The sequence below is a fragment of the Aquarana catesbeiana genome, linkage group LG01, assembly GCF_042186555.1.
Source record: "Aquarana catesbeiana isolate 2022-GZ linkage group LG01, ASM4218655v1, whole genome shotgun sequence".
NCBI lineage: Eukaryota > Metazoa > Chordata > Amphibia > Anura > Ranidae > Aquarana > Aquarana catesbeiana.
The window spans coordinates 674966869-674991064 of NC_133324.1; the positions used below are offsets into that span (position 1 = coordinate 674966869).

The 24196-nt window shown below is 39.8% G+C and overlaps 1 protein-coding gene across 27 annotated transcripts in view; it reads left to right on the top strand.

Annotated features, from left to right (window-relative positions):
* ANK2 (ankyrin 2) overlaps positions 1-24196 on the top strand; it is a 793913-nt gene that overhangs the window by 699974 nt on the left and 69743 nt on the right. For all 27 annotated transcript variants that reach the window (XM_073602841.1, XM_073602877.1, XM_073602815.1 and 24 more), the window contains 8 exons: positions 41-195; positions 1229-1440; positions 5888-6092; positions 9453-9549; positions 9767-9995; positions 12245-12370; positions 12630-12752; positions 17616-17642. In XM_073602841.1, coding sequence (XP_073458942.1) covers positions 41-195; positions 1229-1440; positions 5888-6092; positions 9453-9549; positions 9767-9995; positions 12245-12370; positions 12630-12752; positions 17616-17642 — 1174 coding nt within the window. The remainder of the gene's footprint in view (positions 1-40; positions 196-1228; positions 1441-5887; positions 6093-9452; positions 9550-9766; positions 9996-12244; positions 12371-12629; positions 12753-17615; positions 17643-24196) is intronic.

Here is a 24196-nt window from a genome sequence, read left to right on the forward strand (position 1 = left end):
GCCTCATTAATTACAGAGTTTAATGTATATTTTTATTTAGGCCTGTTATTGTTGAGATCCCCCATTTTGCGGCTTTGCGTGGAAATGAGCGTGAACTAGTGATACTGCGTAGTGAAACTGGAGATAACTGGAAAGAACATTTCTGTGAATTTACTGAAGATGAATTGAATGAGATTCTTAATGGAATGGATGAAGGTATTTTTGTTACTTACATATGCGGATATCATATAATACATGATAATGCTTATCCAAAACTTTAAAGTGATTGTAAAGGCTGTTTTTTTTCCTATAAAAATAATAAACATGTTATATTTACCTGCTCTGTTGCAGTGGATTTGCACAGATCAGCCTGGATCCTCCTCGTCTCAGGTCCCTCTTCTGTGATCCTGGCCCCTCCCTCCTGTTCAGTCCCCCCACAGCAAGCAGCTTGCTATCGGGGCACCCGAGCTGGGTCACAGCTCTCTTATTTCCATTCAGATATGGAGCCCAACCCGGCCCCACCCCCTCTCTCCCCTGATTGGCTAGCTGACTTTGACAGCAGCGGGAGCCAATGGCGCCACTGCTGTGTCTCAGCCAATTAGGAAGGAGAATCTCGGATGGCTGAGACACTCGTGGACTTCTCTTGACAGAGAGGGACCTCAGATAAGTGTTAGGGGGGCTGAGGGGGCTGCTGCACATAGAATGCATTAAGATAACAAACCTTCTACCTTTACAATCCTTTTAAATTGTATCTATGGGATGTGCAGCTAATTGCAGAGGCCTTTACATTGAACATTGTGATATATGTGGTAATTATAGACCTCAGGGTAGTGAGAAAGGGACTCTTACAGTCTCATATATCTGTGATGATGTCAAATAGACAATAAAGTTCATATTTATAGGATAAATATATTCATACGCACATTGGGCAGAGTTTGTGAACAGCCTCAGTGCTTGTCTCCTTAATTGAGGTCAGATGAAAAAAGTCCGGCCCAAATGACCAAATATTTCTCTAGAAGGAGTTAGCTAGCTTGCCACATGGTTCTCATAGGCTACAGATCATTGGTCAATTAAAGCTAGGCCTATTGTCAGCCTTTTTATGTTTCTGAGTATACGGTATTGATTAAGAACACATTTGTTTAATATCTTTCTGAATGTTAGATAGATAGTGTAAAAAATGTGACTGTATGATGACTTCCTCACTCAGTGTGTGTGGTCATTAAACTGTATCTCTGCCATCTCTATGCAGTTCTTGACTCTCCAGAGGAACTGGAAAAGAAACGCATTTGCCGTATTATTACCCGGGACTTTCCACAATATTTTGCGGTGGTTTCTCGGGTTAAACAGGACAACAACCTGATTGGACCTGAAGGAGGAATTCTGAGCAGCAATGTGGTACCTCAGGTCCAGGCTGTTTTTCCAGAGGGTGCCCTAACTAAAAGAATTCGTGTTGGCCTTCAGGTATGTGAATCAAAAGACATTACACTTCAAATACTGGCAGATTGACTTTTTTTATTTGACTTGCGTTAGTTCAAGGTGTATTTAAAACAGGGTCCCTAAGGGGGATTTTAAAAATCTCCAGGTTGCCTTTCTAAACCTTATATGGGGATATATTTGTCACAGACTATTCACGGACGGTGTCCTTTGCATACTCAAGGCTTTATGGAGACTAGGGGGGGGGGCTAAAATTAAAAAATACTTTTTAACTTCACACTTATGGCACTGAGCCTCCTGCTTCACTTTTTGGGCATATTGCAGATGGACTGAAATTGAGAAACTCTGGCTCATTCCTATCTATCCCAACTCCACTTTTATGGAGTTCCTCCTTAACAATTCCCACCTCTAAACTCCTTTCTCCCATGCAATTCTCCTGAGCATTTATAGACAAAACCAAAACAAATGTCATCTAATGTCTTAATTTTCAATTATGACTTCCCAGATAGCTTGACTTTACACATGGCTCAAACCTGAATAGGCTGGGTCAGCTGACTATTCTCTGCATCAGGGGCCTATTTTCTTTCTTCATGCTACATGATCAATATGATATTTTTGACAGAATTTTTACAGCTATCTTAAAGTTTGCTGTTATGATAATTCCTTGCCAAGGATATTAAATTTTAGTAGTACATATCTACAGGGATGGACCTTGGTCTTGTTTCACAAATACAGAAAATACTAGTAGTGATATGTAAAGGTTCCTTTTTAATGAACATACCTACGTGACAATGTTGGGGCAGGAATTATCCCTATCCATAATGTGTGATATTCCATATACCCTTCAGTGAGTAATCAGTGCTGAAGGTGTAAGCCTCTGTAATGTGTTTTGGGCCTGCCCAGGTATCTCCTCCTATTATGAGGAAATGAATGCCTTGATAACACAATTGGCAGGCTGCCGTTTGTCGTCCCTGTATCATCTCATGTACCTGCTAGTCCTTCAACTAAGGGATATTCCCAAACCCATATAAAAGCTTACCAAACACATCTTAACAGCAAGGCAGTGTTTGATAGCTTTCAGGTGGAGACTAGCTACCCCTAGCAAAGGCACCATAGGCTTCTACCCTTCTTCGGGTGCCTCCTATAACAAGACAGGTGCTAAGGAAGCACCAGTGTGTGTACACTCCCATTGGTTCCTCCACTGAGTTGTCTGCATCTATAGATACACATTGGGGTAAGCTAAACACTGCTACCTTCTCCCAGCAGTTTGACTGATGGCAGCAGCAACTTATCGCTCCCCAGCCCTTAACTTCTCCTGTAAAACTAGGACGGTGAGCAATGCTGGTGCCAGGGACAGTGCTGAAGAGGAGACATGGAGCCAGGTAAATGTTTAGGGACAGTGGGTTAGGGTAAGACAGGTAGTAGAAGCATTTTTACCTTATTGAAAAAATTTTCTGGAGAAAAAGAGAGGGCAAACAGCCCACAAGGGATTCTTCAAGGAGGAACAAAAACTGTTTTTTAGCAAAAATAATAATTACTTTATTATAAATAATTCCACCATATACGAAATTTAATAAATAGAAGATACCTCCACCACATAATAATATAACCTGATAACGTTATCAGAACAAGGATAGCAATACCAATCACACATTCATTCAACCCAATCAAACAGAAATCAGCTGATTAGTGGCTAATTCCTAGTACAACAGATAAGGTGTCCACGAATAGTTGTAGTGTGTATGGGCACAAACATTGGCCAATTTGATCAGCATTTTAATTAGTCGTGGATCTGAATGGGATTTCCACAGTTGAACGTTTCTGTATGGTATAGATAAATGTCACTTTCCACAGATCTGTGACTGAGGACCGCTGAGTAATCAGATACAGAGAATACTTTCAGAGGGAGTTCATATTCCATATGAGATTATCCAAAGTTTATTTCTCCATGTAATTATTAGCACAGTGAGCACATATATAATCTCTCAAACTGAAGTCTGAACCGTGGCAATATAAAAGGACACACAGAAAAGAAATTGTCAGGGATTGAATTCCCTTTGCTTACCCAGACCAATATTGATGTGTACAGGGAGAAGGGAGGGTTGTGATTAAATCAGTTTTATGTAAGGTCATAAAAGGCCAATATACTGTGTCCTTGCTGACTGCTTTCTGCTGCTATACAAAGTCAGGAGGCTCAGTTGATTTATGTGCTGACAGGTATCTTGCTGTCCATTGTGTGGAGAGAGAGGAGAAAGGAATCTCTGTAGCTGTGCTGTAATATTCAGCCTCTGAAACTGACAGCTGGTCAGTGATCTGATAGATAGCAGTTTGGTCCCACAGAGATCTCCACTCACTCCAAAGGGGCACAAAGACCAGGGAGAGCTTGTTTTACCCCACTCAGTCAGGAAGCCTTGTCTCTGTGAAATTCAAATGTAGAGATGAAAAGGGGGAGAAGGATGGTGAAAAAATTGGCATACAGCTATGAGCCCGTGTTTTGTTGATGAGATGCAGCTAGTGCCAAGGCATCATGCTATGCTGACATGTTTCCTTTCGATAAACAAAATTCTTCAGAGCGTTCATGACAATTCTTTTGTTTTTTTGATTTTTACCTTATTGTAATAATAATAATAATAATACATTTTATTTATAATGCACTTTTCATCAAAAGATCTCAAAGTGCTACAAGTTAGAAACAAAAAAAGAAAAAATGAGCAGTTTAAACAATATTTCTTTATTGAAGCAGAATAAAGTAGTACAAAAACAAAGCATACAATAGCTGGTAAGGAATAAACAGTTAATACATATAACCTCATAACAGGGTAGCCCAAATAGAACTAACTAATATAAACATAGGAGAAAAAATCCATGCAAGGCGCTTAACCTTCCTGACGGTATTCCTGAGTGCTCGGCTCAGGGTGGATTTTCAGCACCAAAAGCGGTAACCCCCGAGCCATACTTGCATCGCAGGATCCAGGTACAGCAAACTTACCTTGTCCCCAGGATCCTGTGATGTCCTCCCCGCTCTGTGTGCGAGCCGTCCTCCGCTCTATCTATCACAGAGCCGAGCTCCGTTCCTTGCGAGCGTTGCGACGCACGGGGATGGAGAACGGCGACAAATTCAAAAAGTAAAAAACACAATACACATACAGTACACTGTAATCTTACAGATTACATTACTGTATCAATTTATTTCACATCCCTTTTGTCCCTAGTGGTTTCTCCAGTGGCCTGCATGCAGTTTTATATTATATATACTGTTCTTTCTGCCTGGAAACTGGAGATTGTTCATAGCAACCAAAACCGTCCCTTTACATCAAAAGTGGTTTTAGACCAGCTAGAAAACAGCGATAATAAATTAGAATCACTTGCAGAATTGAGCGATAGTGATTTGTGGGGAAATCCGTCATCAAACACTGAAAGTAATGACAGCGACAATTCTGCAACTGAGCAAATTTCAGTGTTTTTGACTTGATTACATTATTGAATAATTTTTATTATTATTATATTATTATTTGTTATAATTATTTATAGTTATTTATGATATTATAATTTATGATTTTGTGTTTCAAACTTTATCATATCGGGGATGTCTACTAGACTCTTGTTTGGACAGATTTAAGTGAGTTATTCCTAAGAATTACAGGCCTGCAATATAAAACGCCAAATTTTCATGCAAAATAATTGTACCGCTTTCAGCATCAAAAATCTGAAATAATCATACCGCCAGGGAAGTTAAACAAATTGGGTTGTGTCCACAGGCATAGCTACTATGGCTATATGAGAGTACGCAATGCCTCATCCCTGGAAAGTGTTAGAGAACAAGAGAGACCAAGAAATATGGGGCTTTATGGGCACTGTATCAATGAGTAGACATATGTAAAAATTGATAGTAATGTATTAAAGAATAATGTTAAGAACATCATAAAACATCAACAATAATAACCCCAATTTTAGATGAGCATACCCACCCCCTAAACATAGGAAAGGAGAATCCAAAATGTAAACAGTGGTGAATCTGTAACATAATGACAAACATCACCAAACACTAGAAGTGAGCATATGGAGCTATATCTGTAGAGGGGTGAGTAGCTTCACGCTAAATGGAATGAATTGTGCTCAACATGTTTCGATTTGACGAATAACGCTTCTTCAGGAGCATGAGGGGTTAATTATGGTTTAAAACCCTGTTCAGGGGTAAATACAAACAGAGTTTTATTATAACAAATTTCAAATATATTATACAGTACATACATGTTACATAAGAGGTAGATAACCATAAATATTTACAGAAAACATGCGTGAATCAGTTAGAGCGAGGGACAGTGCTGTGACCTTTGGCTGTAGCATTTACTGGATTTTACATTCTAATTACTTATTTATACTTTGAACTACAGTACAAAAAAAAGATACATTCAGTGTTTTTGAATGTGTATTACCAGTTTTTAACACTTTCTAAAACATTTCCTTCTTTAAGGCCCAGCCAGTGCATTATGAACTTGTGAAGAAAATATTAGGCAACAAAGCATCATTCAGTCCTATTGTGACATTAGAACCGAGAAGAAGGAAATTCCACAAGCCTATAACAATGACTATCCCTGTGCCCAAAGCCTCCAGCGAGGCAATGCTGAATGGATATGGTGGTGATACACCTACATTAAGACTACTATGCAGTATCACTGGTAAGTTTAGTTATCACAGCCCCACTGCCACGTGGACAGTTGGATAGTCAGGCCTGGATTTGTGGCAAAGCCTCACAGACCAAGACTACTCAGGAGGGTTGCAGGCTGCCCTTTGTTTTATTATCTTGTTACATTTCATTCCTCTGGTCACACATCAGTAGGTTTTCAAACGAACATTCATACAAAAAATCTGATCAGTAGATTTACTAATGACAACAGAGACTTGATGCATGTCATTCAAAATTACCTAAAACAATTTGATATGAATAGAATTTCCCAAAGGAAAAATACATACTCTATTAGAAATTTATTCAAGAAAAATTTTCCATCCTGCTCCTGCGAATTTTCTCATCTCAAAAACTACTTAACCCCACTAACCATTAGAAAAGCAAATGAACTCTATGAAAACAAAAATTTCCATACAAAATTCTTCTACATCATTGCTAGCCTAAGTAGTGAAAGAAAATATAAATCTCCTTTTAATTGCAGAACACTTATTTGATAAAACATTTAAGGATACTCTGTGTCCTTAAATAATTTAAAGTTCATGGGATAGACAACTAAGGGCTTTAGGGGTCTACACAAGTGAAAACTGGTTCTACCAGATTCAGTGTATTGACTCCATTCAGTGTACAAACTCCATACCAGAGCTCTACCAGAAATAGGTTGACACAGTGTATAAGGGAATACATGAGTAGTCTGCAATAGTGAGTTCATGTATTACGTGAAAATACATCTTCTGATTATTTAAAGAAGAATTCCAGGCATGGTTAATTTTTTTACATAATTAAATTTGCCAAGCTTAGACCAATGTATCTATGTATATACCATACCCAGATGATGCTTCTGGAAGCTGGAAATCACTGAGGTAGACACCACTACTCCAATTATCTCAACTAGCTTCCTGGGTCCTTTGCTGAGCGGCCAGCCTGATGCATTCTGCACACAGGAGGTGGTAGCTCAACGCGGATGCAAGATTCAGGGTATTTAGAAAACAAAATAAAAAATAAGTACAGCGCTGCGCTAGGCCAAAGAAAGGTAGAATAGCAGCTAACACACCTATAGACTCAAGGCAAAAAAAACAACAAAATAAATAAAAGTGTAGCGCTATAATCCACAACCATGTGTATCACATTACATACGTGCATATATAAAGTGAATACTGATAGAATATATATGACCATAAATATGGACAATACAAAATGATTACACTGTGTTGATCACAAAAAATTAAAGATAAGTGTACTTTGTTAACAAATGTACCAGTGACTAGTAATGAGAAACCTGTGACGGTTCCATGAACCAAACACCTCAAAAATAAAAATAAAAAATCATAAAGCATAACAGTCCATATTGAATATGTACAAATTTGTGAAAAAGTAGTGAAAAAAACGTCACCAAAGGTCTATAGGAGTAGTATATGGCCAATGATGGGAAAAAAAACAACTCTCAAGTTCACAGATAGATGTTTTCACCAAATCTGGCAAATAGGTAGACAGTAGGAGAACCACAGGTGTACAGAGATTTTACATCAGTGCCGGGGCCATCACCAGGAATTGAAGAGGCTTACCGCAACTTAATGACCTGAAATGGCATACGCCAAACAAGTCAGAAAGGCTTAATGACCACCGATTCTGAGAAGTGCGTCATGTCAGATGTCATCAACATATGGTGGAGATAGGGGTAACAGCACGGCTTCCTCACCCATAGACAATCCAGCATAAGCTAAACGTATATTCATATGCCATGCGAGGAGCAAGAAAAACTCACATAGCGTAATAACGTTAAAACACTAATTTATTAAAATAGTTAAAAAACAGACTCACATTTTGAAGATCGAAAAAATAGCACAAATATCATACAGCGGCAATCGTGAGGGGTCCACCCGACATGTTTCAGCTAAAGAGCCGTCACCCCATGGCATGGCATATGAATATACGTTTGGCTTATGCTTTTTTCACTACTTTTTCACAAATTTGTACATATTCACTATAGACTGTTATGCTTTATGATTTTTTATTTTTATTTTTGAGGTGTTTGGTTCATGGAACCATCACGGGTTTCTCATTACTAGTCACTGGTACATTTGTTAACAAAGTACACTTATCTTTAATTTTTTGTGATCAACACAGTGTAATCATTTTGTATTATCCATATTTATGGTCATATATATTCTATCAGTATTCACTTTATATATGCACGTATGTAATGTGTTACACATGGTTGTGGATTATAGCGCTACACTTTTATTTATTTTGAAGATTCAGGGTATTGACTCCATCCAGTGTACAAACGAACGCCGTACCAAAGCTCTACATATATTATTTCTTAGTGTTTACCAACTTTTGGTAGGCCTCATACCACTTTTTACAAATTTGACAGTCTAAGTGCATCCTGTGTTCAAAGTTACTCCATATACCTACACAAACAATTGCTGGAGCTCAGCCTGTTAAAGTCACAGTGCTGCTCTGTGGCAGCTGCCATTGCACTGAACATATTCTCTTACAATCTCTCATTTTCATTTTTTTTCTGCAGATTTGTGCACTATTCTTTGGTAAGCACTACTGTAATTGGTTCATGTTAGAATCAGAAAGAGCAGCAGATACATAATCCATACATTCATTAAGATAACAGTCACAGTTGTATTTGTTATTGTTGTTGTTTTTTTGTCCATATGACACATTTTAAAGTATAACTAAAGGCAAAACTTTTTTTTTGTTTGGGTTAGAGTAGAGAGGCAATAAAACCCCTGTCAGGTTTTTATTGCTGTCTGTGCCTCCTTTAGAAAGATTCACCCCTTTCTATTTGTCATGTTTACCATCATCATTGAAAGTAAAAGTAAGAGAAAATCCCAATTTTTTTGGTTGAGACCAGAATAGGAATAGAGGGTAAATCTTCATATGGCAACACTAGTTCTGGTGACCTTGGGAGTCTCCCATTATGGAGGGATTTCCTCTCACTTCCTAATTTGGCTATGGAACAGGAAGTAAAGAGAAATCTCCCTATTGAGTCACCAATGGCAAAAATAAAAATTGACAGGTGTTAAAGCCTTCCCTTACCCTATCCAAATCGAAAAAAAAAAAGATTTGCCTTTAGTTCAACTTTAACTTTGTGAAATATTGTAGCTGATGTATTGAATATTCTTTCTTACCTTATTATGTAATTTATTTTATTTTTGTATTGCCTATAGCAATCAGTCACTTTTTTCGTTATCCAGTCACAGCTGTAATAGGATTAGTTTTACAAAGTATGTGAAAATCTTCATATACCCTAGCTCCAGTTTTGTATAAATTACACCCAGCATGCTGCAAAAATATGTTTGCATATAAGCACATTTCCTTTTACTTTGCTTGTGTTTAGGTGGTACAACTCCAGCGCAGTGGGAGGACATCACTGGAACCACACCACTTACATTCGTTAATGAATGTGTTTCTTTTACTACTAATGTATCTGCCAGGTCAGTTTTTTCACACATTGTTTTGTAAAAATTAAAAAAAATCCTAACAACACATTAAGTGTATGGTCACATTTACAAATTGGTTATTGTATCCTACATTTGTTCACAAAAACTTCTCTTAAGGCACTGTGTGATACCTTATATAAATACCCCAAAGTTCTCTTCAGCTATACATACTAGTCTTGCCATATTTAATACTATTTGTTTTCTTCTGTAGGTTTTGGTTAATTGATTGCCGACAAATCCAAGAATCAGTTACATTTGCTAGCCAAGTTTACAGAGAAATTATATGTGTTCCCTATATGGCCAAGTTTGTTGTATTTGCCAAATCCCATGACCCTATTGAAGCACGTCTGAGATGTTTCTGTATGACAGATGACAAGGTGGACAAGACACTGGAACAGCAGGAAAACTTTGCAGAAGTTGCTAGGAGTAGAGATGTAGAGGTGAGCCTCTGAAAAACATTACCATTTTTATACATGTAACATGCTAAACCTCACCTCTTCATTACAGCACTAGAAATTGCTTGCTCCAGTGCTGACTGGTTATTCATCCAATGTGTTTTTATTTTATTTATTTATTTATTTAATAAATAATAATTCCCTCCTGAGTGGTACCAACCTGGATATACAAGCGTAGGCAGAAAACCAGCCCGTGTGCAGGCTCACTGCTTTACTGATACTAGTCTGTATGCCAGCGTGGGCTGTAAATGTGACTGAATAATAATCATCTCTGGGCTAGTTTGCAGTCACTGTCCAAGCTTGCTAAAACTGCCCACACAGTGAAATGCTTGTCAAACAACACAAACTATTTTTGTGCAAATTAAAAATTCTCACACTATGCTTAGAGTATAATGTGTCACAAAAAAAGAACCTGAGGAGTACATTAAGATTGAGAATTGTGACCGAATACCTATTTGCCTTAAGCTATCAGAAATAAGTTGACACCCTGTATAATTGAATACATGAGTAGTCTGCAATAGTGAGTTCATGTACAGTATTAATTGAAAAATGCATCTGCTGCTCATTCAAAGAAAAATTCCAGGCATGGTATATTTTACATAGTTACAATGGTCCAGCTTGGACTGATGTAACTATGTATATACAGTACCATACCTGGCAAATACCTCTGGAAGCTGAAAATCAATGAAGTAGACACCACTACTTTAATGATTTTTTCCAGTGATGCCCAGCTTCCTGGGTCCTGTGCTGAACAGCCGGCTTGATGCATTTTGCACACAGGAAGTCAGCCACTCAAGATGGATGGCATTCAGAGAATGACAGTGATGTCATGCTCTCCACGACGTCCATTGAGAAATGAAAGCAAGCCAATCAGTGCTCTAGTACAGTGTTTCTCAACCTTTTTTCAGTCATGGCATCCTTTAAAATTTTGCACAATCTTGAGGCACCCCATTCTAAAATGTAAAGAACTAAACTAATAGCTTAACATAATGCAGCAAGTATCACACACGTAGGACACCCAGCATTAGAAGTGATTTATTCACGCAAAGCATATATACCTTTGCACGCCTGTACTGGCTAGTATTCCAGCATTCCTGTTTTTCTTTCACTCAGCTAAAGTGACCCCTGTGGTGATGGAGAGGGGCAGGAGAGGGGAAAACAAGGAGGCAGGTGCCTGACATCCTCTTTATCAACCAATTACATCATCAGTTATCATGTAAGCAGCTGGCCCTCACTCACAGTGTCCAAGGTTGTAATCTACACAGAAAAAACTGTGGTTTGTGGAACAAAAAGGTATTCACCTGTTGGCTTGTTTTTGGGCAATTTTTAGGCATTTTGCCAAGGCACCCCTGAGGAACCCAGAAGGCACCCTAGGGTGCCTGGACACCTTGGTTGAAAAAGGCTGCTTTAGTACATGGTACAGTGCTGTCTATCTTGCCCTGCCTACATTCTTACAGAAAGAGAGAGCACATGAATAACCTTCTCTGTGTGCTTCTGCACTTTTGTTTTCTGATCACAGGCTAGGACAATTCCTTGACCAATATGTATTTGCTTACTGTTGAGTTGAAGTTAAATTAAAGATGCTACTGTTGGTGTGTAGCATTTTCAGCTCCTGGGATGCTCAGTAAGAAAGCAGACCTCATGTACAGATGGATGAGGTGCCTGCTGGTCTCTACCTGTGGTCGTTTTGCATCTTCAAAATGACTTCATGTAAATTTAACTGCAGTATAACGTGTCACTCCTGGCTGCGTTGTCTTGAATGGCTGTGTCAAATGCAAACGGATAGGTTTACAAATTACTTGAAAAGTAAACCAATTCACATATGCTTATTAATTTTTAACTCTACCTAACTGTTTGCTTAGGGGATTATCAATAAATTATTGATATGAAATGAAAAAAATATTACAATAAAAAAAGTATTACTTGAGAGGATAAATGATTTACATCACCCTTTTCCAAACTTTATTCACTTTCTTAGTAATCTAGAGCTTTACCATATAGAGTGTTTGCCATTTTCATTTCACAATGTTTCATGCTGTTTTTACCATGTTTGTGACCAAGGAGGACTATATTTATTGTCATAGCTTAGTCTTCTAACATCTATGTCACATAGAAGCAGCATGAGCACATATGCTTTATTTTAAACCAACCCTGTAAGGAGGAATTTCCCATATATATTCAGTTTTGGAACCTAGAGCCCTATGCAGCCACTGATGTTGTGTTTTCTTTTTCAGGTCCTGGAAGGAAAACCAATCTATGTAGACTGTTTTGGAAACCTAGTACCTCTAATAAAGAGTGGGCAACACCATATATTTAGTTTCTATGCCTTTAAAGAGAACAGACTTCCATTGTTTGTCAAGGTACTAATAAGTAGTTGATAGAACAATTGAATCCCTTAACTTTATATGCATTCCATTTGATTGAGGACAATATGTATGCACTTGGCCAAACACCATCAGATCTTCTAATTAATATGTCTTTTTTTTCTGATGTTACCTGTCTGATTTTCTTTTATTCTTCATTACAATTAAAAGCTGCATGTACAGTGTTGTATATGCTGTTCAGTTTGACCTGCTAAGACAGTAAAATGTTATGAGCTCTATTATTTCCTAATATCAGGTAAGAGACACAACTCAAGAGCCTTGTGGGCGCCTGTCTTTCATGAAGGAACCAAAATCTAATAGGGGCCTTGTACAGCAAGCCATCTGCAATCTAAATATCACATTGCCAGTTTATTGCAAGGTAAGCATTTTGTTTACAGTGTTTTAAACCACTATATAAAATGATAATGTGCATGAAATGCTACCGGTTATCATTTTGTCTCATAATTCGGTTTCTATATTTTTCATTCATCTCTGCAGCTAGGAGAATGAATAACTCACATGTGCTGATGCAGTACTTTTCTTAGAATGTTTAATTTAGGGAATAGTGATCTATTTCCTGCATGTTTTAAATGCTTTATATGATTAAATCCAGTGACGGCTGGTGCTCCATCTGTCGGGTGGGCAGACAGACCTGACCACAGACACCCCCCCATTGCTCCAGCTGCCACCCCACACTAACCCCCCCATCACTCAAGCCCGCCACCGCACACCATGCCCACACATTAGGGTCTTCGGACTCCTGGACAATGGGGTCTCAAGATTTGCTTCCTGATTGGCCGGGAGGAGAAGCAGGAAGACATTAGCGAATATTAATTCACTAATGTCACACAACAGGGTGGGCTCAGGGCACCTGGCCTCGGGCTCTAATCATGTGCTTCTAAAAAAAAAAAAATTCCATTGAAATCCATGCGTCCGGCATCCTGCATGTAGATTAGGGGCCGGACACATGGATTGGGGGGGTGGGCGGTGCCTAATGAGCGGCCGCCACTGCTTAAATCATTAAAATTTTGCAACATTTTTTACAATTGGCATTGGGTAGGCACTAATAAAATTTTTTAAAAATCACTGAAACTTCTGTGAATGCACAGCTCCCTATCTTATGTTGTGAACTGTGCAATTCATGACTGGCAGTTAAAGTAAGGTTTGGGTTGTTGGTGCTGCTATTCTAGCCCGTACTGGTAGCGTTCATTTTGTGTGGAGAATTTTAAAATTGAGCAAGGACAAAACAATGTAGCAATTTGAGGAATCATAAAAAAGGGGCCTGTAATAAAATTAAGAAAACAGGGCAAAGTTTTCTTTATTGTCCATTCAGGGACACACCTTAATGGAAATTAAGCAACATAGGATTATACTGCCACCTACAGGAGAAACGGACACTAGGTAGATAAACTGAAGGCCTGCCGCTTTAAGGTTCCATTCACTCCATGGCATTCCGTTTTGCAGGCGGAATGGCAGAGATTCTGCCTGCGATCCGGAAACACCACTAATCATGCAAACAGAATCGCGGGACGTCCGACGCCCAAAAGAAGTACAAGAACTTCTTTTGGGCATCGGGCGTCCTGCCATTCTGTTTGTGGGGTTGTACCGTGATTCCTCGGGGCGACAATTGCGGCACTATCGCGTCGCAATTTAGTGCAATTCAAAATAGCGGGGATCGTAGGACATTCCGTGATTTGCTGTGTTTCCGAATCGCGGACAGAATCGCGACGATTCCGCCCACAAAACGGAACACCATGGTGTGAATGGAGCCTAAGGCTATAATCCCTCTCACCTCACACCTGCTCAAATTCCCTTAGTGTCCTCAGGAAATTGGATGCGTTTTTATCAGTATTTGTTAGAATTTTTTTTTACTATCAACAGCTGTTGGTAGATTCATGAATGCGTGAAATCCTGGAAGTCTCTCCAGTCAGTCAGCAGATGATGGTAGATTCATGCTGGATACTGAAATCATGGAAGTCTCTCTGGTCAGGCAGCGATTGCTGGCAAATTCATGCTGGATACTAAAATCCTGGAAGTCTTTCCAGTCAGCTAATTAGCACAGGTTTTCAAATCCATTAGTACTGTTGTTTTCTCTGTGATTGCTCTAAATTTTTTTGAAGTTTCTCCACTCGGCTAAGAACCACAAATTGTTAAGTTCATTACTATACTGGTGTATTTCTGCAATGGTCCTGCTCTTGGCAGTGGCTACAGGACTCCACTTCTGTTCTGGGGGTTCCTTATGGCGCCATCGGGTCCAGAGCTAAGGTCGTTTTTTCTGACTCTGGACAAAAATCCTATTTCTACAGGTAAACCGTGTTATTTTTGTAGACTCGTGCTTTAATATAAAATGAAAAGTCTTCAAAATATCCCGCATAATTACCTCCCTACTAAAGGTTGCTCTGAATTGCACTGTCAAGCAGGTTATTATATTCTGCAGTGGCCATTACTTGCCTGTGTAGTAACAATCACCAATAGAATACAGCAACATTTGTAAAAGAATGGGGAACCATAAAACATGCCAATGCAAAAGTTTAAATAAGGAAGGTGGAAAGTCATTGAGGTTAATTTCTTAAAAACAAATAGGCTGTTTACTTTGCAAGGGAATTTCCCTGTAGCACAGTGAAAGAGGTGAAGCTTTGCTGATTTCCATCATCCAATCATGTGTAAGCAAAAATACTGTTCTTTAATTTTTCTTGCCCATAATTGGGTATTCTTTGCAAAGTGAATTTTCACAACAACCACTAAACAAAAGGAAAATTCCATTGCAAAGTGAACAGCCTATTTGCCTTGAATAGATCAACCCTATTAACCTGTTGGAGCTGACGGCACACAAATATGCAGCCTCCCCGAGGGTGGGGCTTGGCGCCCAGTGGCCCCATATTTGTGTGCAACGTTGCAAAACCAGCCGTGCTGAGAGTGTGCTCCCTGCACGCTCCCGACACAGTTACCGGCGACTATCATGATCCTGACACTTGTTACCTGCTTGCAATCATGTGACAGTCAATCACGGTGGTCACATGTTCATACAGTGGGGACGGAAAGTATTCAGACCCCCTTACATTTTTCACTCTTTGTTATATTGCAGCCATTTGCTGAAATCATTTAAGTTCATTTTTTTCCTCATTAATGTACACACAGCACCCCATATTGACAGAAAAACACAGAATTGTTGACATTTTTGCAGATTTATTAAAAAAGAAAAACCGAAATATCACATGGTCCTAAGTATTCAGACCCCTTGCTGTGACATTCATATATTTAACTCAGGTGCTGTCCATTTCTTCTGATCATCCTTGAGTTCTACACCTTCATTTGAGTCCAGCTGTGTTTGATTATACTGATTGGACTTGATTAGGAAAGCCACACACCTGTCTATATAAGACCTTACAGCTCACAGTGCATGTCAGAGCAAATGAGAATCATGAGGTCAAAGGTACTGCTTAAAGAGCTCAGAGACAGAATTGTGGCAAGGCACGGATCTGGCCAAGCTTACAAAAAAATTTCTACTGCACTTAAGAGCACAGTGGCCTCCATAATCCTTAAATGGAAGACGTTTGGGACGACCAGAACCCTTCCTAGAGCTGGCCGTCCGGCCAAACTGAGCTATCGGGGGAGAAGAGCCTTGGTGAGAGAGGTAAAGAAGAACCCAAAGATCACTGTGGCTGAGCTCCAGAGATGCAGTCGGGAGATGGGAGAAAGTTGTAGAAAGTCAACCATCACTGCAGCCCTCCACCAGTCGGGGCTTTATGGCAGAGTGGCCCGACGGAGGCCTCTCCTCAGTGCAAGACACATGAAAGCCCGCATGGAGTTTGCTAAAAAACACCTGAAGGACTCCAAGATGGTGAGAAATAAGATTCTCTGGTCTGATGAGACCAAGATAGAACTTTTTGGCCTTAATTCTAAGCGGTATGTGTGGAGAAAACCAGGCACTGCTCATCACCTGTCCAATACAGTCCCAACAGTGAAGCATGGTGGTGGCAGCATCATGCTGTGGGGGTGTTTTTCAGCTGCAGGAACAGGACAACTGGTTGCAATCGAGGGAAAGATGAATGCGGTCAAGTACAGGGATATCCTGGACGAAAACCTTCTCCAGAGTGCTCAGGACCTCAGACTGGGCCGAAGGTTTACCTTCCAACAAGACAATGACCCTAAGCACACAGATAAAATAATGAAGGAGTGGCTTCACAACAACTTCGTGACTGTTCTTGAATGGCCCAGCCAGAGCCCCGACTTAAACCCAATTGAGTATCTCTAGAGAGACCTTAAAATGGCTGTCTACCAAGGTTTACCATCCAACCTGACAGAACTGGAGAGGATTTGCAAGGAGGAATGGCAGAGGATCCCCAAATCCAGGTGTGAAAAACGTGTTGCATCTTTCCCAAAAAGACTCATGGCTGTATTAGATCAAAAGGGTGCTTCTACTAATTACTGAGCAAAGGGTCTGAATACTTAGGACCATGTGATATTTCAGTTTTTCTTTTTTAATAAATCTGCAAAAATGTCAACAATTCTGTGTTTTTCTGTCAATATGGGGTTCTGTGTGTACATTAATGAGGAAAAAATGAACTTAAATGATTTTAGCAAATGGCTTGAATATAACAAAGAGTGAAAAATTTAAGGGGGTCTGAATACTTTCCGTCCCCCGTCTGTAGAACCCGCCCACCTCCTGGCATCTATAAAACCCTTAAGGGAGGGCAGGCGCTGGCAAAAATGTTGAATAGATAATAAATGAGTCACAGAATAATTTAAAACCATGAGATTGGCTTTAGTTTAAAGCTGAACTCTAGGCAGATATGATACACAAATTAACGAAGCTCTATAACCTTTAATAAAGCATTACATGTATTTTTTTAATGCAAGATGTATAAGTACATCAATTTGATCTGGTATGTGAGAGGAAAAAACAGCAGAAGTAACCAATCGGTTCATTTACTGACAAGAAGCATGTTACCAGGAGGAGAAAGCATATGCTGTTTTTCTTTTCATTGTCCAGTCACAGACTGCGGTAGATGCAAGACAGTCTGGGGTTTAGAAGAAGTTGGTTGAGGCCATCTTGTGGCAGAAAATAAGTATTACAGGGCAGAGCTCACTATTGAAAGTGAATATTAATTTTGTCTTTTAAAGGGTGACTCTTGTTTGTCTTGTTATTTTTGGCTGGAGTTCTACTTTAATGTGATTTATACTTAATTGTTTTTCTCTCTCTTTTTACCATCCTATCTACCTCCCATCTTTTATTATGAAGGAATCTGAATCAGATCAAGAAGATGAGGTAATACAATGTTTGGATACATTTGGTATTTCTCATTTATTTTTAGTTATGTTTAAAACATTATGTTTGGGGCAGACTAGCAGTTTCCTATTTGGCAGATTGTGCCAGTTAATCCACCTGACAGCTTCCTAAATCTCTCAATGACTCTGTTTTGTGATATTTTTTTTACTTGAGCCCCTGTTTCTGCACACTTGATGGTGTCAATATGAGATCCCTCAACTTTTTGAGTTTAATTCTACATTTATTGTGTATCATGGAGAGTGCAACAGAATGTGATGGAACACACATAGGTTTGTATGGAGGTGGAGGATCCAAGATGTATAGGACACCAGGGACTGGTGCAGGCCACCAGGCTTAACCTAACTAAAATATCAGTTTTAGGTTGACTTATCCTTTTTCTAATGATTTCATTTTGAATTATATTATATTAAATCTTTCCATTGATCTGATTGCCATCTGATGAGCTTTGATTTGTGTCTCTTCACTTTTGCACTCAATTTTGTGTTTTAAATATGAAAATTTACTGATCTTGCATGTAATGACTTGTTTAATTTTTGTCATTGCATTAATTGTTTGATCACATGCCCTTTCTAAGTACAATAAATGAGTGAGGCATCCTCAGATGTCATATTCAGAGGTATATATTATGACAGCCTCCTAATGCCTAGAACCTTTGCATTTAGGTCTTTTCTAAAACCCAACAGATCAATCTAAAATTCATGACTTTCTATTATAGCCAATGTGTCACCCCAATGTAGTAGCAAAAGGATCCTAGAACTGTTGAAATTATCCATAAATGGCAAAAGTAGCTTGGAGCTACCTCCATTCATACCTGGAAATCATTCTTGAATCATTTTGGAAAGTCCCTGTAATTATATTTTAATCCTTCACAAACTGCTATCAATAAAGTAAAACCCTTGCGATATACAGTATATTCCTAGATTGTAAGCTCTAGCGTGCAAGGCCCTCTGATTCCTCTTGTACCAAATTGTAATGTAACTATAATGACTGCCTTCATTATGTTAAGCGCTGCGCAAACTGTTGGTGCTATATAAATCCTGCATAATATAATAATAATAATGTAAATTATTTAAAGTAATTTAGTCTAAGAGAAATACCAAGGCTGCCATTGCTGGCTACCTTTTTAAAAATGTGTACTGCCAGACAGTCATGCTTAGTTTCTAAGTTACTGACATAAAACGCTTCCCTTCTTCATTCTGCTACTGACTGCTTTTATAATAAAATTACACCCCTGTCCTGACCTGACCACTTCTGTCTACAACAACATGCTGTCATCCTCCCTGGACACACTCGCTCTTCTTTCTACATGTAGAGCCAGGCCTCGCCTGCTACAACCCTGGCAAACAGACGACATTAGAAGACTCAAGACACGCAGCCATGCTCTTGAGTGAGCATGACATAAAACATAATCCCTGCAAGACTTTACCCTCTACAAATCTGCCCTTCTCAAATACAACTCCTGCCTCCACACTGCTAAACAAACCTACTACTACACCACTCTCATCAAAACCCTCTTATCCAAACCTTGTCAACTCTTTTCTACCCTTAATTCCTTACTTCACCCCCCACTGCCTCCACCCACCAACTTGCTTACTGCCAATCATTTCAAAGCCTAACTCGAAACAATTTGTGATGAGATAATCAGTACCCAGCTTCCTCCCCAAACCAACACACCAGGTCGAACACCACACTTAATACTTTCCTCCTTCAACTCTGTTACCACTGAGGAAGTTGCCAAACTCCTTTCCAAGGCCCACCTCACCACCTGTCCCCTAGACCCTGTCCTCTCACAATTACTGCATCCACCTTCCTGCTCTATCCTAAACTCTGTAACTAACATCTTCAACCTCTTCCTCTCCTCCGGCGTCTTTCCCTCCATGCTCAAACATGCACTGGTTACCCCCATACTTAAAAAACCCTCACCGGACCTCACCTGTCTGAATAACTTAAGACCCATCTCCCTGCTCCCATTTGCCTCCAAGATTCTTGAACGTCTTGTCCACAACTGTATGAGCTCCTACCTCACTGACAACAACCTTCTCGATTCCACGCAGACTGCCCGCAACATTCCACTGGAACTGCCCTACTAAAACTCACCAACGACATGCTAACTGTTAAAACCAACGACCAGTGCTTCATACTCTTGGAACTTTCTGCTTCTCCTCAACAAATTCCACTCCCTTGGCCTCTGTGATTCTTCTATTTCCTGGTTCTCCTCCTACCCATCTCAGCACACTTTCAGTGTCACAAACAACACCATCTCCTCCGCTCCTCTTCCTCTTTCTGTTTGGGTACCTCAAGGCTTCGTCTTTGGGGCCCTCCTATTTTCGCTCTATACCTCTTCCCTGGGCAAGTTGATAACATCCCATGGCTTCCAATACCACCTCTATGCTGATGACACCCAGATCTATCTCTCCACTCCTCAACTCACCCCCTCAATCTCCTCACATATCACAAACTTACTGAGCGACATATCAGTATGGATGTCACACCATTTCCTCAAACTCAATCTTTCTAAAATTGAGCTTGCAATATTTCCTCCTCCCAGTTCCCTCCCCGTGACCTTACCATTGAGATCAACAGCACAACCATTGGTCCCTCCACAAATGCCAATGTGCTGGGTGTAATCCTAGACTCCTGCCTCTCCTACAGCCCCCACATCCAATCACTGGTTATATCATGCCGCTTTAACCTCCGCAACATTTCCTGAATTCGCCCCTTCCTGACTAATGATACCACAAAACAACGTATTCACTCCTTGGTCATTTCCTGCCATGACTACTGCAATTCTCTCCTCACTGGCCTATCTTTACACAGGCTATCCCCCCCTTCAGTCTATTATGAATGCTGTTGCTAGACTAATTCAGCTTACTAACCGATCCATGACTGCTGCTCCTCTCTGCCAATCCCTTCACTGGCTTCCCCTACCCCACCATATAAAATTCAAAATACTAACCGCAACATACAAGGCCATCCACAACATCATCCCCAGCTACATCACCAATCACATCTGCAGATATCGCCCAAATCGTCCTCTCTGCTCCTCCCAAGACCTTCTGCTCTCTAGCTCCCTTGTCACCTCCTCCCATGCTCGCCTCCCGGACTTCTTCAGAGCCTCTCCCATCCTATGGAACTCCCTGCCCCAGTATGTCTGATCAGCTACCCTGTCCGCCTTTAGGCAATCCCTGAAAACTCACTTATTTCGGGAAGCCTACCCCACCTCCACCTAAGAACTGTACCCGAGTTACCTCCATCAGATCATCCCCCGCAGCTATTACCTTTTGTACCACCTCCCCCTTCCTTTAGATTGTAAGCTCCATCAGCAGAGCCTTACTGTTCCTTCTGTATTAAGCTGTATTGTGATTGTACTGTCCCCCTGTACATTATAAAGCACTGTGTAAACTGTTGGCACTATACAAATCCTGTAAATAATAAAAATAGTAATACATCCATGCAGGCACTAAAGTGAAAGTGAAGTCAAAACGTTGCATACATAAAGCTCAATTCACGAAGATTTAAAGTGGAACTAAACCCTCCTATCCTTTACAGCCATGGAAACTGCCATATAAGCCTCTGTTTGATATGCAGTTGCCATAGTGCTTCGCATGTTTCCATTATGACACTAGCCATTTGATGGCTTTACAGTACGGTTGAGAGCGCAAGCAACTTAACCCGTTATCATTTACAGCATGCCTTGAATGCAGCTGTTTTAGGAAACAAATCGATGGGTTTATTTTTACTTCAACACCATCCTCAGGCTGGCCATACACTGTACAATCTAATTGTACAATCTCTGTACAAGCTCCTTTAGATGTACCAAGACTATGTAATATAAGGACAAACCTAGTCAAACCATTTAACCTCTTTCATGAAGGAGGGTAAAACAAATATTAATGCCTGAACATTGTTTTGCTACCTGTATATATAATTGCAACTACTTAGTGTATCAACTAAGTTTTTTCAGGGCAAATTGGGATTTCATTTGGTGGTAAATAGTAATGGCTATCTCCTGATTTTGTTTTTATTATCAAAGGAAAACTGGCACAAAAAGAGTAAAAAAAAAATATTTTTTTTTAATATTTAGCTGCATATGTCTTGCTATTGCCATAACCTACCTCCCAAAATAAATTCTCCTGCTCCTGACAATTGAAGTAATACAACATACCGTTCTGCTTGTAAGTTTACATACCCTGGCAGAATTTATGATTTCTTGGCCATTTTTCAGAGAATATGAGCGATAACACAAAAACTTTTCTTCCACTCATGGTTAGTGTTTGGCTGAAGCCATTTTTTATCAGTCAACTGTGTTTACTCTTTTTAAATCATAATCGCAACACAAACTACCCAAATGACCCTGATCAAAAGTTTACATGCACTGGTGATTTCGGCCTGACAACATGCACACAAGTTGACAAAAGGTGCTTGAATGGCTATTAAATGTAACCATCCTCACCTGTGATCTGTTTTTAGTAATTAATGTGTGTGTATAAAAGGTCAATGATTTTTCGGACTCCTGACAGACCCTTGCATCTTTCATCCAGTGCTGCACTGACGTTTCTGGTTTCTGAGTCATGGGGAAAACAAAAGGATCTGTAGGAAAAGGTAGTTGAACTGTATAAAACAGGAAATGTATATAAATAGATATCCAAGGAATTGAGAATGCCAATCAGCAGTGTTCAAACTGTAATCAAGAAGTGGAAAATGAGGGGTTCTGTTGAAACCAAACCACTGCCGGGTAGACCAACTAAATTTTCAGCCACAACTGCCAGGAAAATTGTTCGGGATGTAAAGAAAAACCCACAAATAACTTCAGGTGAAATACAGGACTCTCTGAAAACATGTGGTGTGGCTGTTTCAAGATGCACAATAAGGAAAGAAGTGCTGCATGGTCGAGTCGCCAGAAGAAAGCCATTACTACGCAAAGTACCCCGCTTACAATATGCAAAATAGCACAGAGACAAGCCTCAAACCTTCTGGCACAAAGTCATTTGGAGTGATGAGACCAAAATTTAGCTTTTTGGCCACAACCATAAATGCTTCATTTGGAGAGGAGTCAACGGGGCCTATGATAAAAGGTACATCGTTCCTACTGTGAAACATGGAGGTGGATCGCTGAGGTTTTGGGGATGTGTGAGCTACAAAGGCACAGGAAATTTGGTCAAAATTGATGGCAAGATGAATGCAGTATGTTATCAAAAAATACTGGAGGAAATTTGCATTCATCAGACAGGAAGCTGCTCATGGGACATACTTGTACAGTCCAACATGACAATGATTCAAAAAACAAGGCCAAGTTGACCTGTCATTGGCTACAGCAGAATAAAGTAAAGGTTCTGGAGTGGCCATCTCAGTCTCCTGACCTCAATATTATTGAGCCGCTCTGGGGGGATCTCAAACGTGCAGTTCATGCAAGACAGCCCAAGATTTTACAGGAACTGGAGGTATGTAAGCTTTAGATCAGGGTCATTTGGGTAGTTTCTGTTGTGATTATGATTTTAAAAGAGTAAACATAGTTGATTAATAATAAATGGCTTCAGCCATACATTAACCACAAGTGAAAGAAACGTTTTTGTGTTATTCATATTCTCTGAAAAATGACCAAGAAATCATAAATTCTGCCAGGGTATGTAAACTTATGAGCACAACTGTATGTGTATGTATTTGTTGTTTTTTACCCGTAGTGGGGCCCAGAAACAACAATGCATATTTTGCTTCCTTTTTATCCTACCTAAAACACACTGACACTACCTGACACTGATACAGAATTTTAAAAATGCTGTGTTTTTAATCATACCTAAAATACACCGACCCCAACCTTTGTCTCTGACCATGACCTTTGACCCCAACCTTGACTTTAACTTCGACACTGACCTAGATCAAACCATTTTCTTTTCTTTTTTCTTTTTTCCTTTTTCCTTTTCCTTTTTCCTTTTCCTTTTCCTTTCCTTTCCTTTTCTTCCTTTCTTTCCGGGCTGTAAAGTGACTGATCAGCATGATAGCAAATCAGAAGCTATCAGAGCAATCAGGTGATCAGTAACTGGGTCTTGCAGTTCCCCATCATTAGCACCAGTCCCAGACCTCTTGGCGAGAGCTTGTCTCTGTGCTGGGATGGTAGGCGGCATAAACCCCAAACATACAAAGAACACTAGACACACCAAACTGGGTTACTAATGGCCGCGGCCTTGTTTATTCATTTTTTCCAAATATAAACAATTAACAATTCACCATAACTCTTTTAATCAATAAATACTTTAAATCTGTACAAAATCAGCCAAAATCAGTGGGGCGCTCTTCAAATATCCTTCTGGCGAATGGCAAAGACCCGCCTCAGTCTTCTGCTTAAATAGGAGTCCTGGTAATTTCTGGAATGTTCTAGGGGGTCAGGTGACTATAAATGACCTATCCTAGGGGACCCCCAGAACTTCCAGAACATTCCCAATCAGCTGACCTTTTTTGACCTATCACAAAACCCCCCATTGAAATCAATCACTCCTCACCACCATTCCATGAGGGAAAGGGGGGCCTTAAAACAG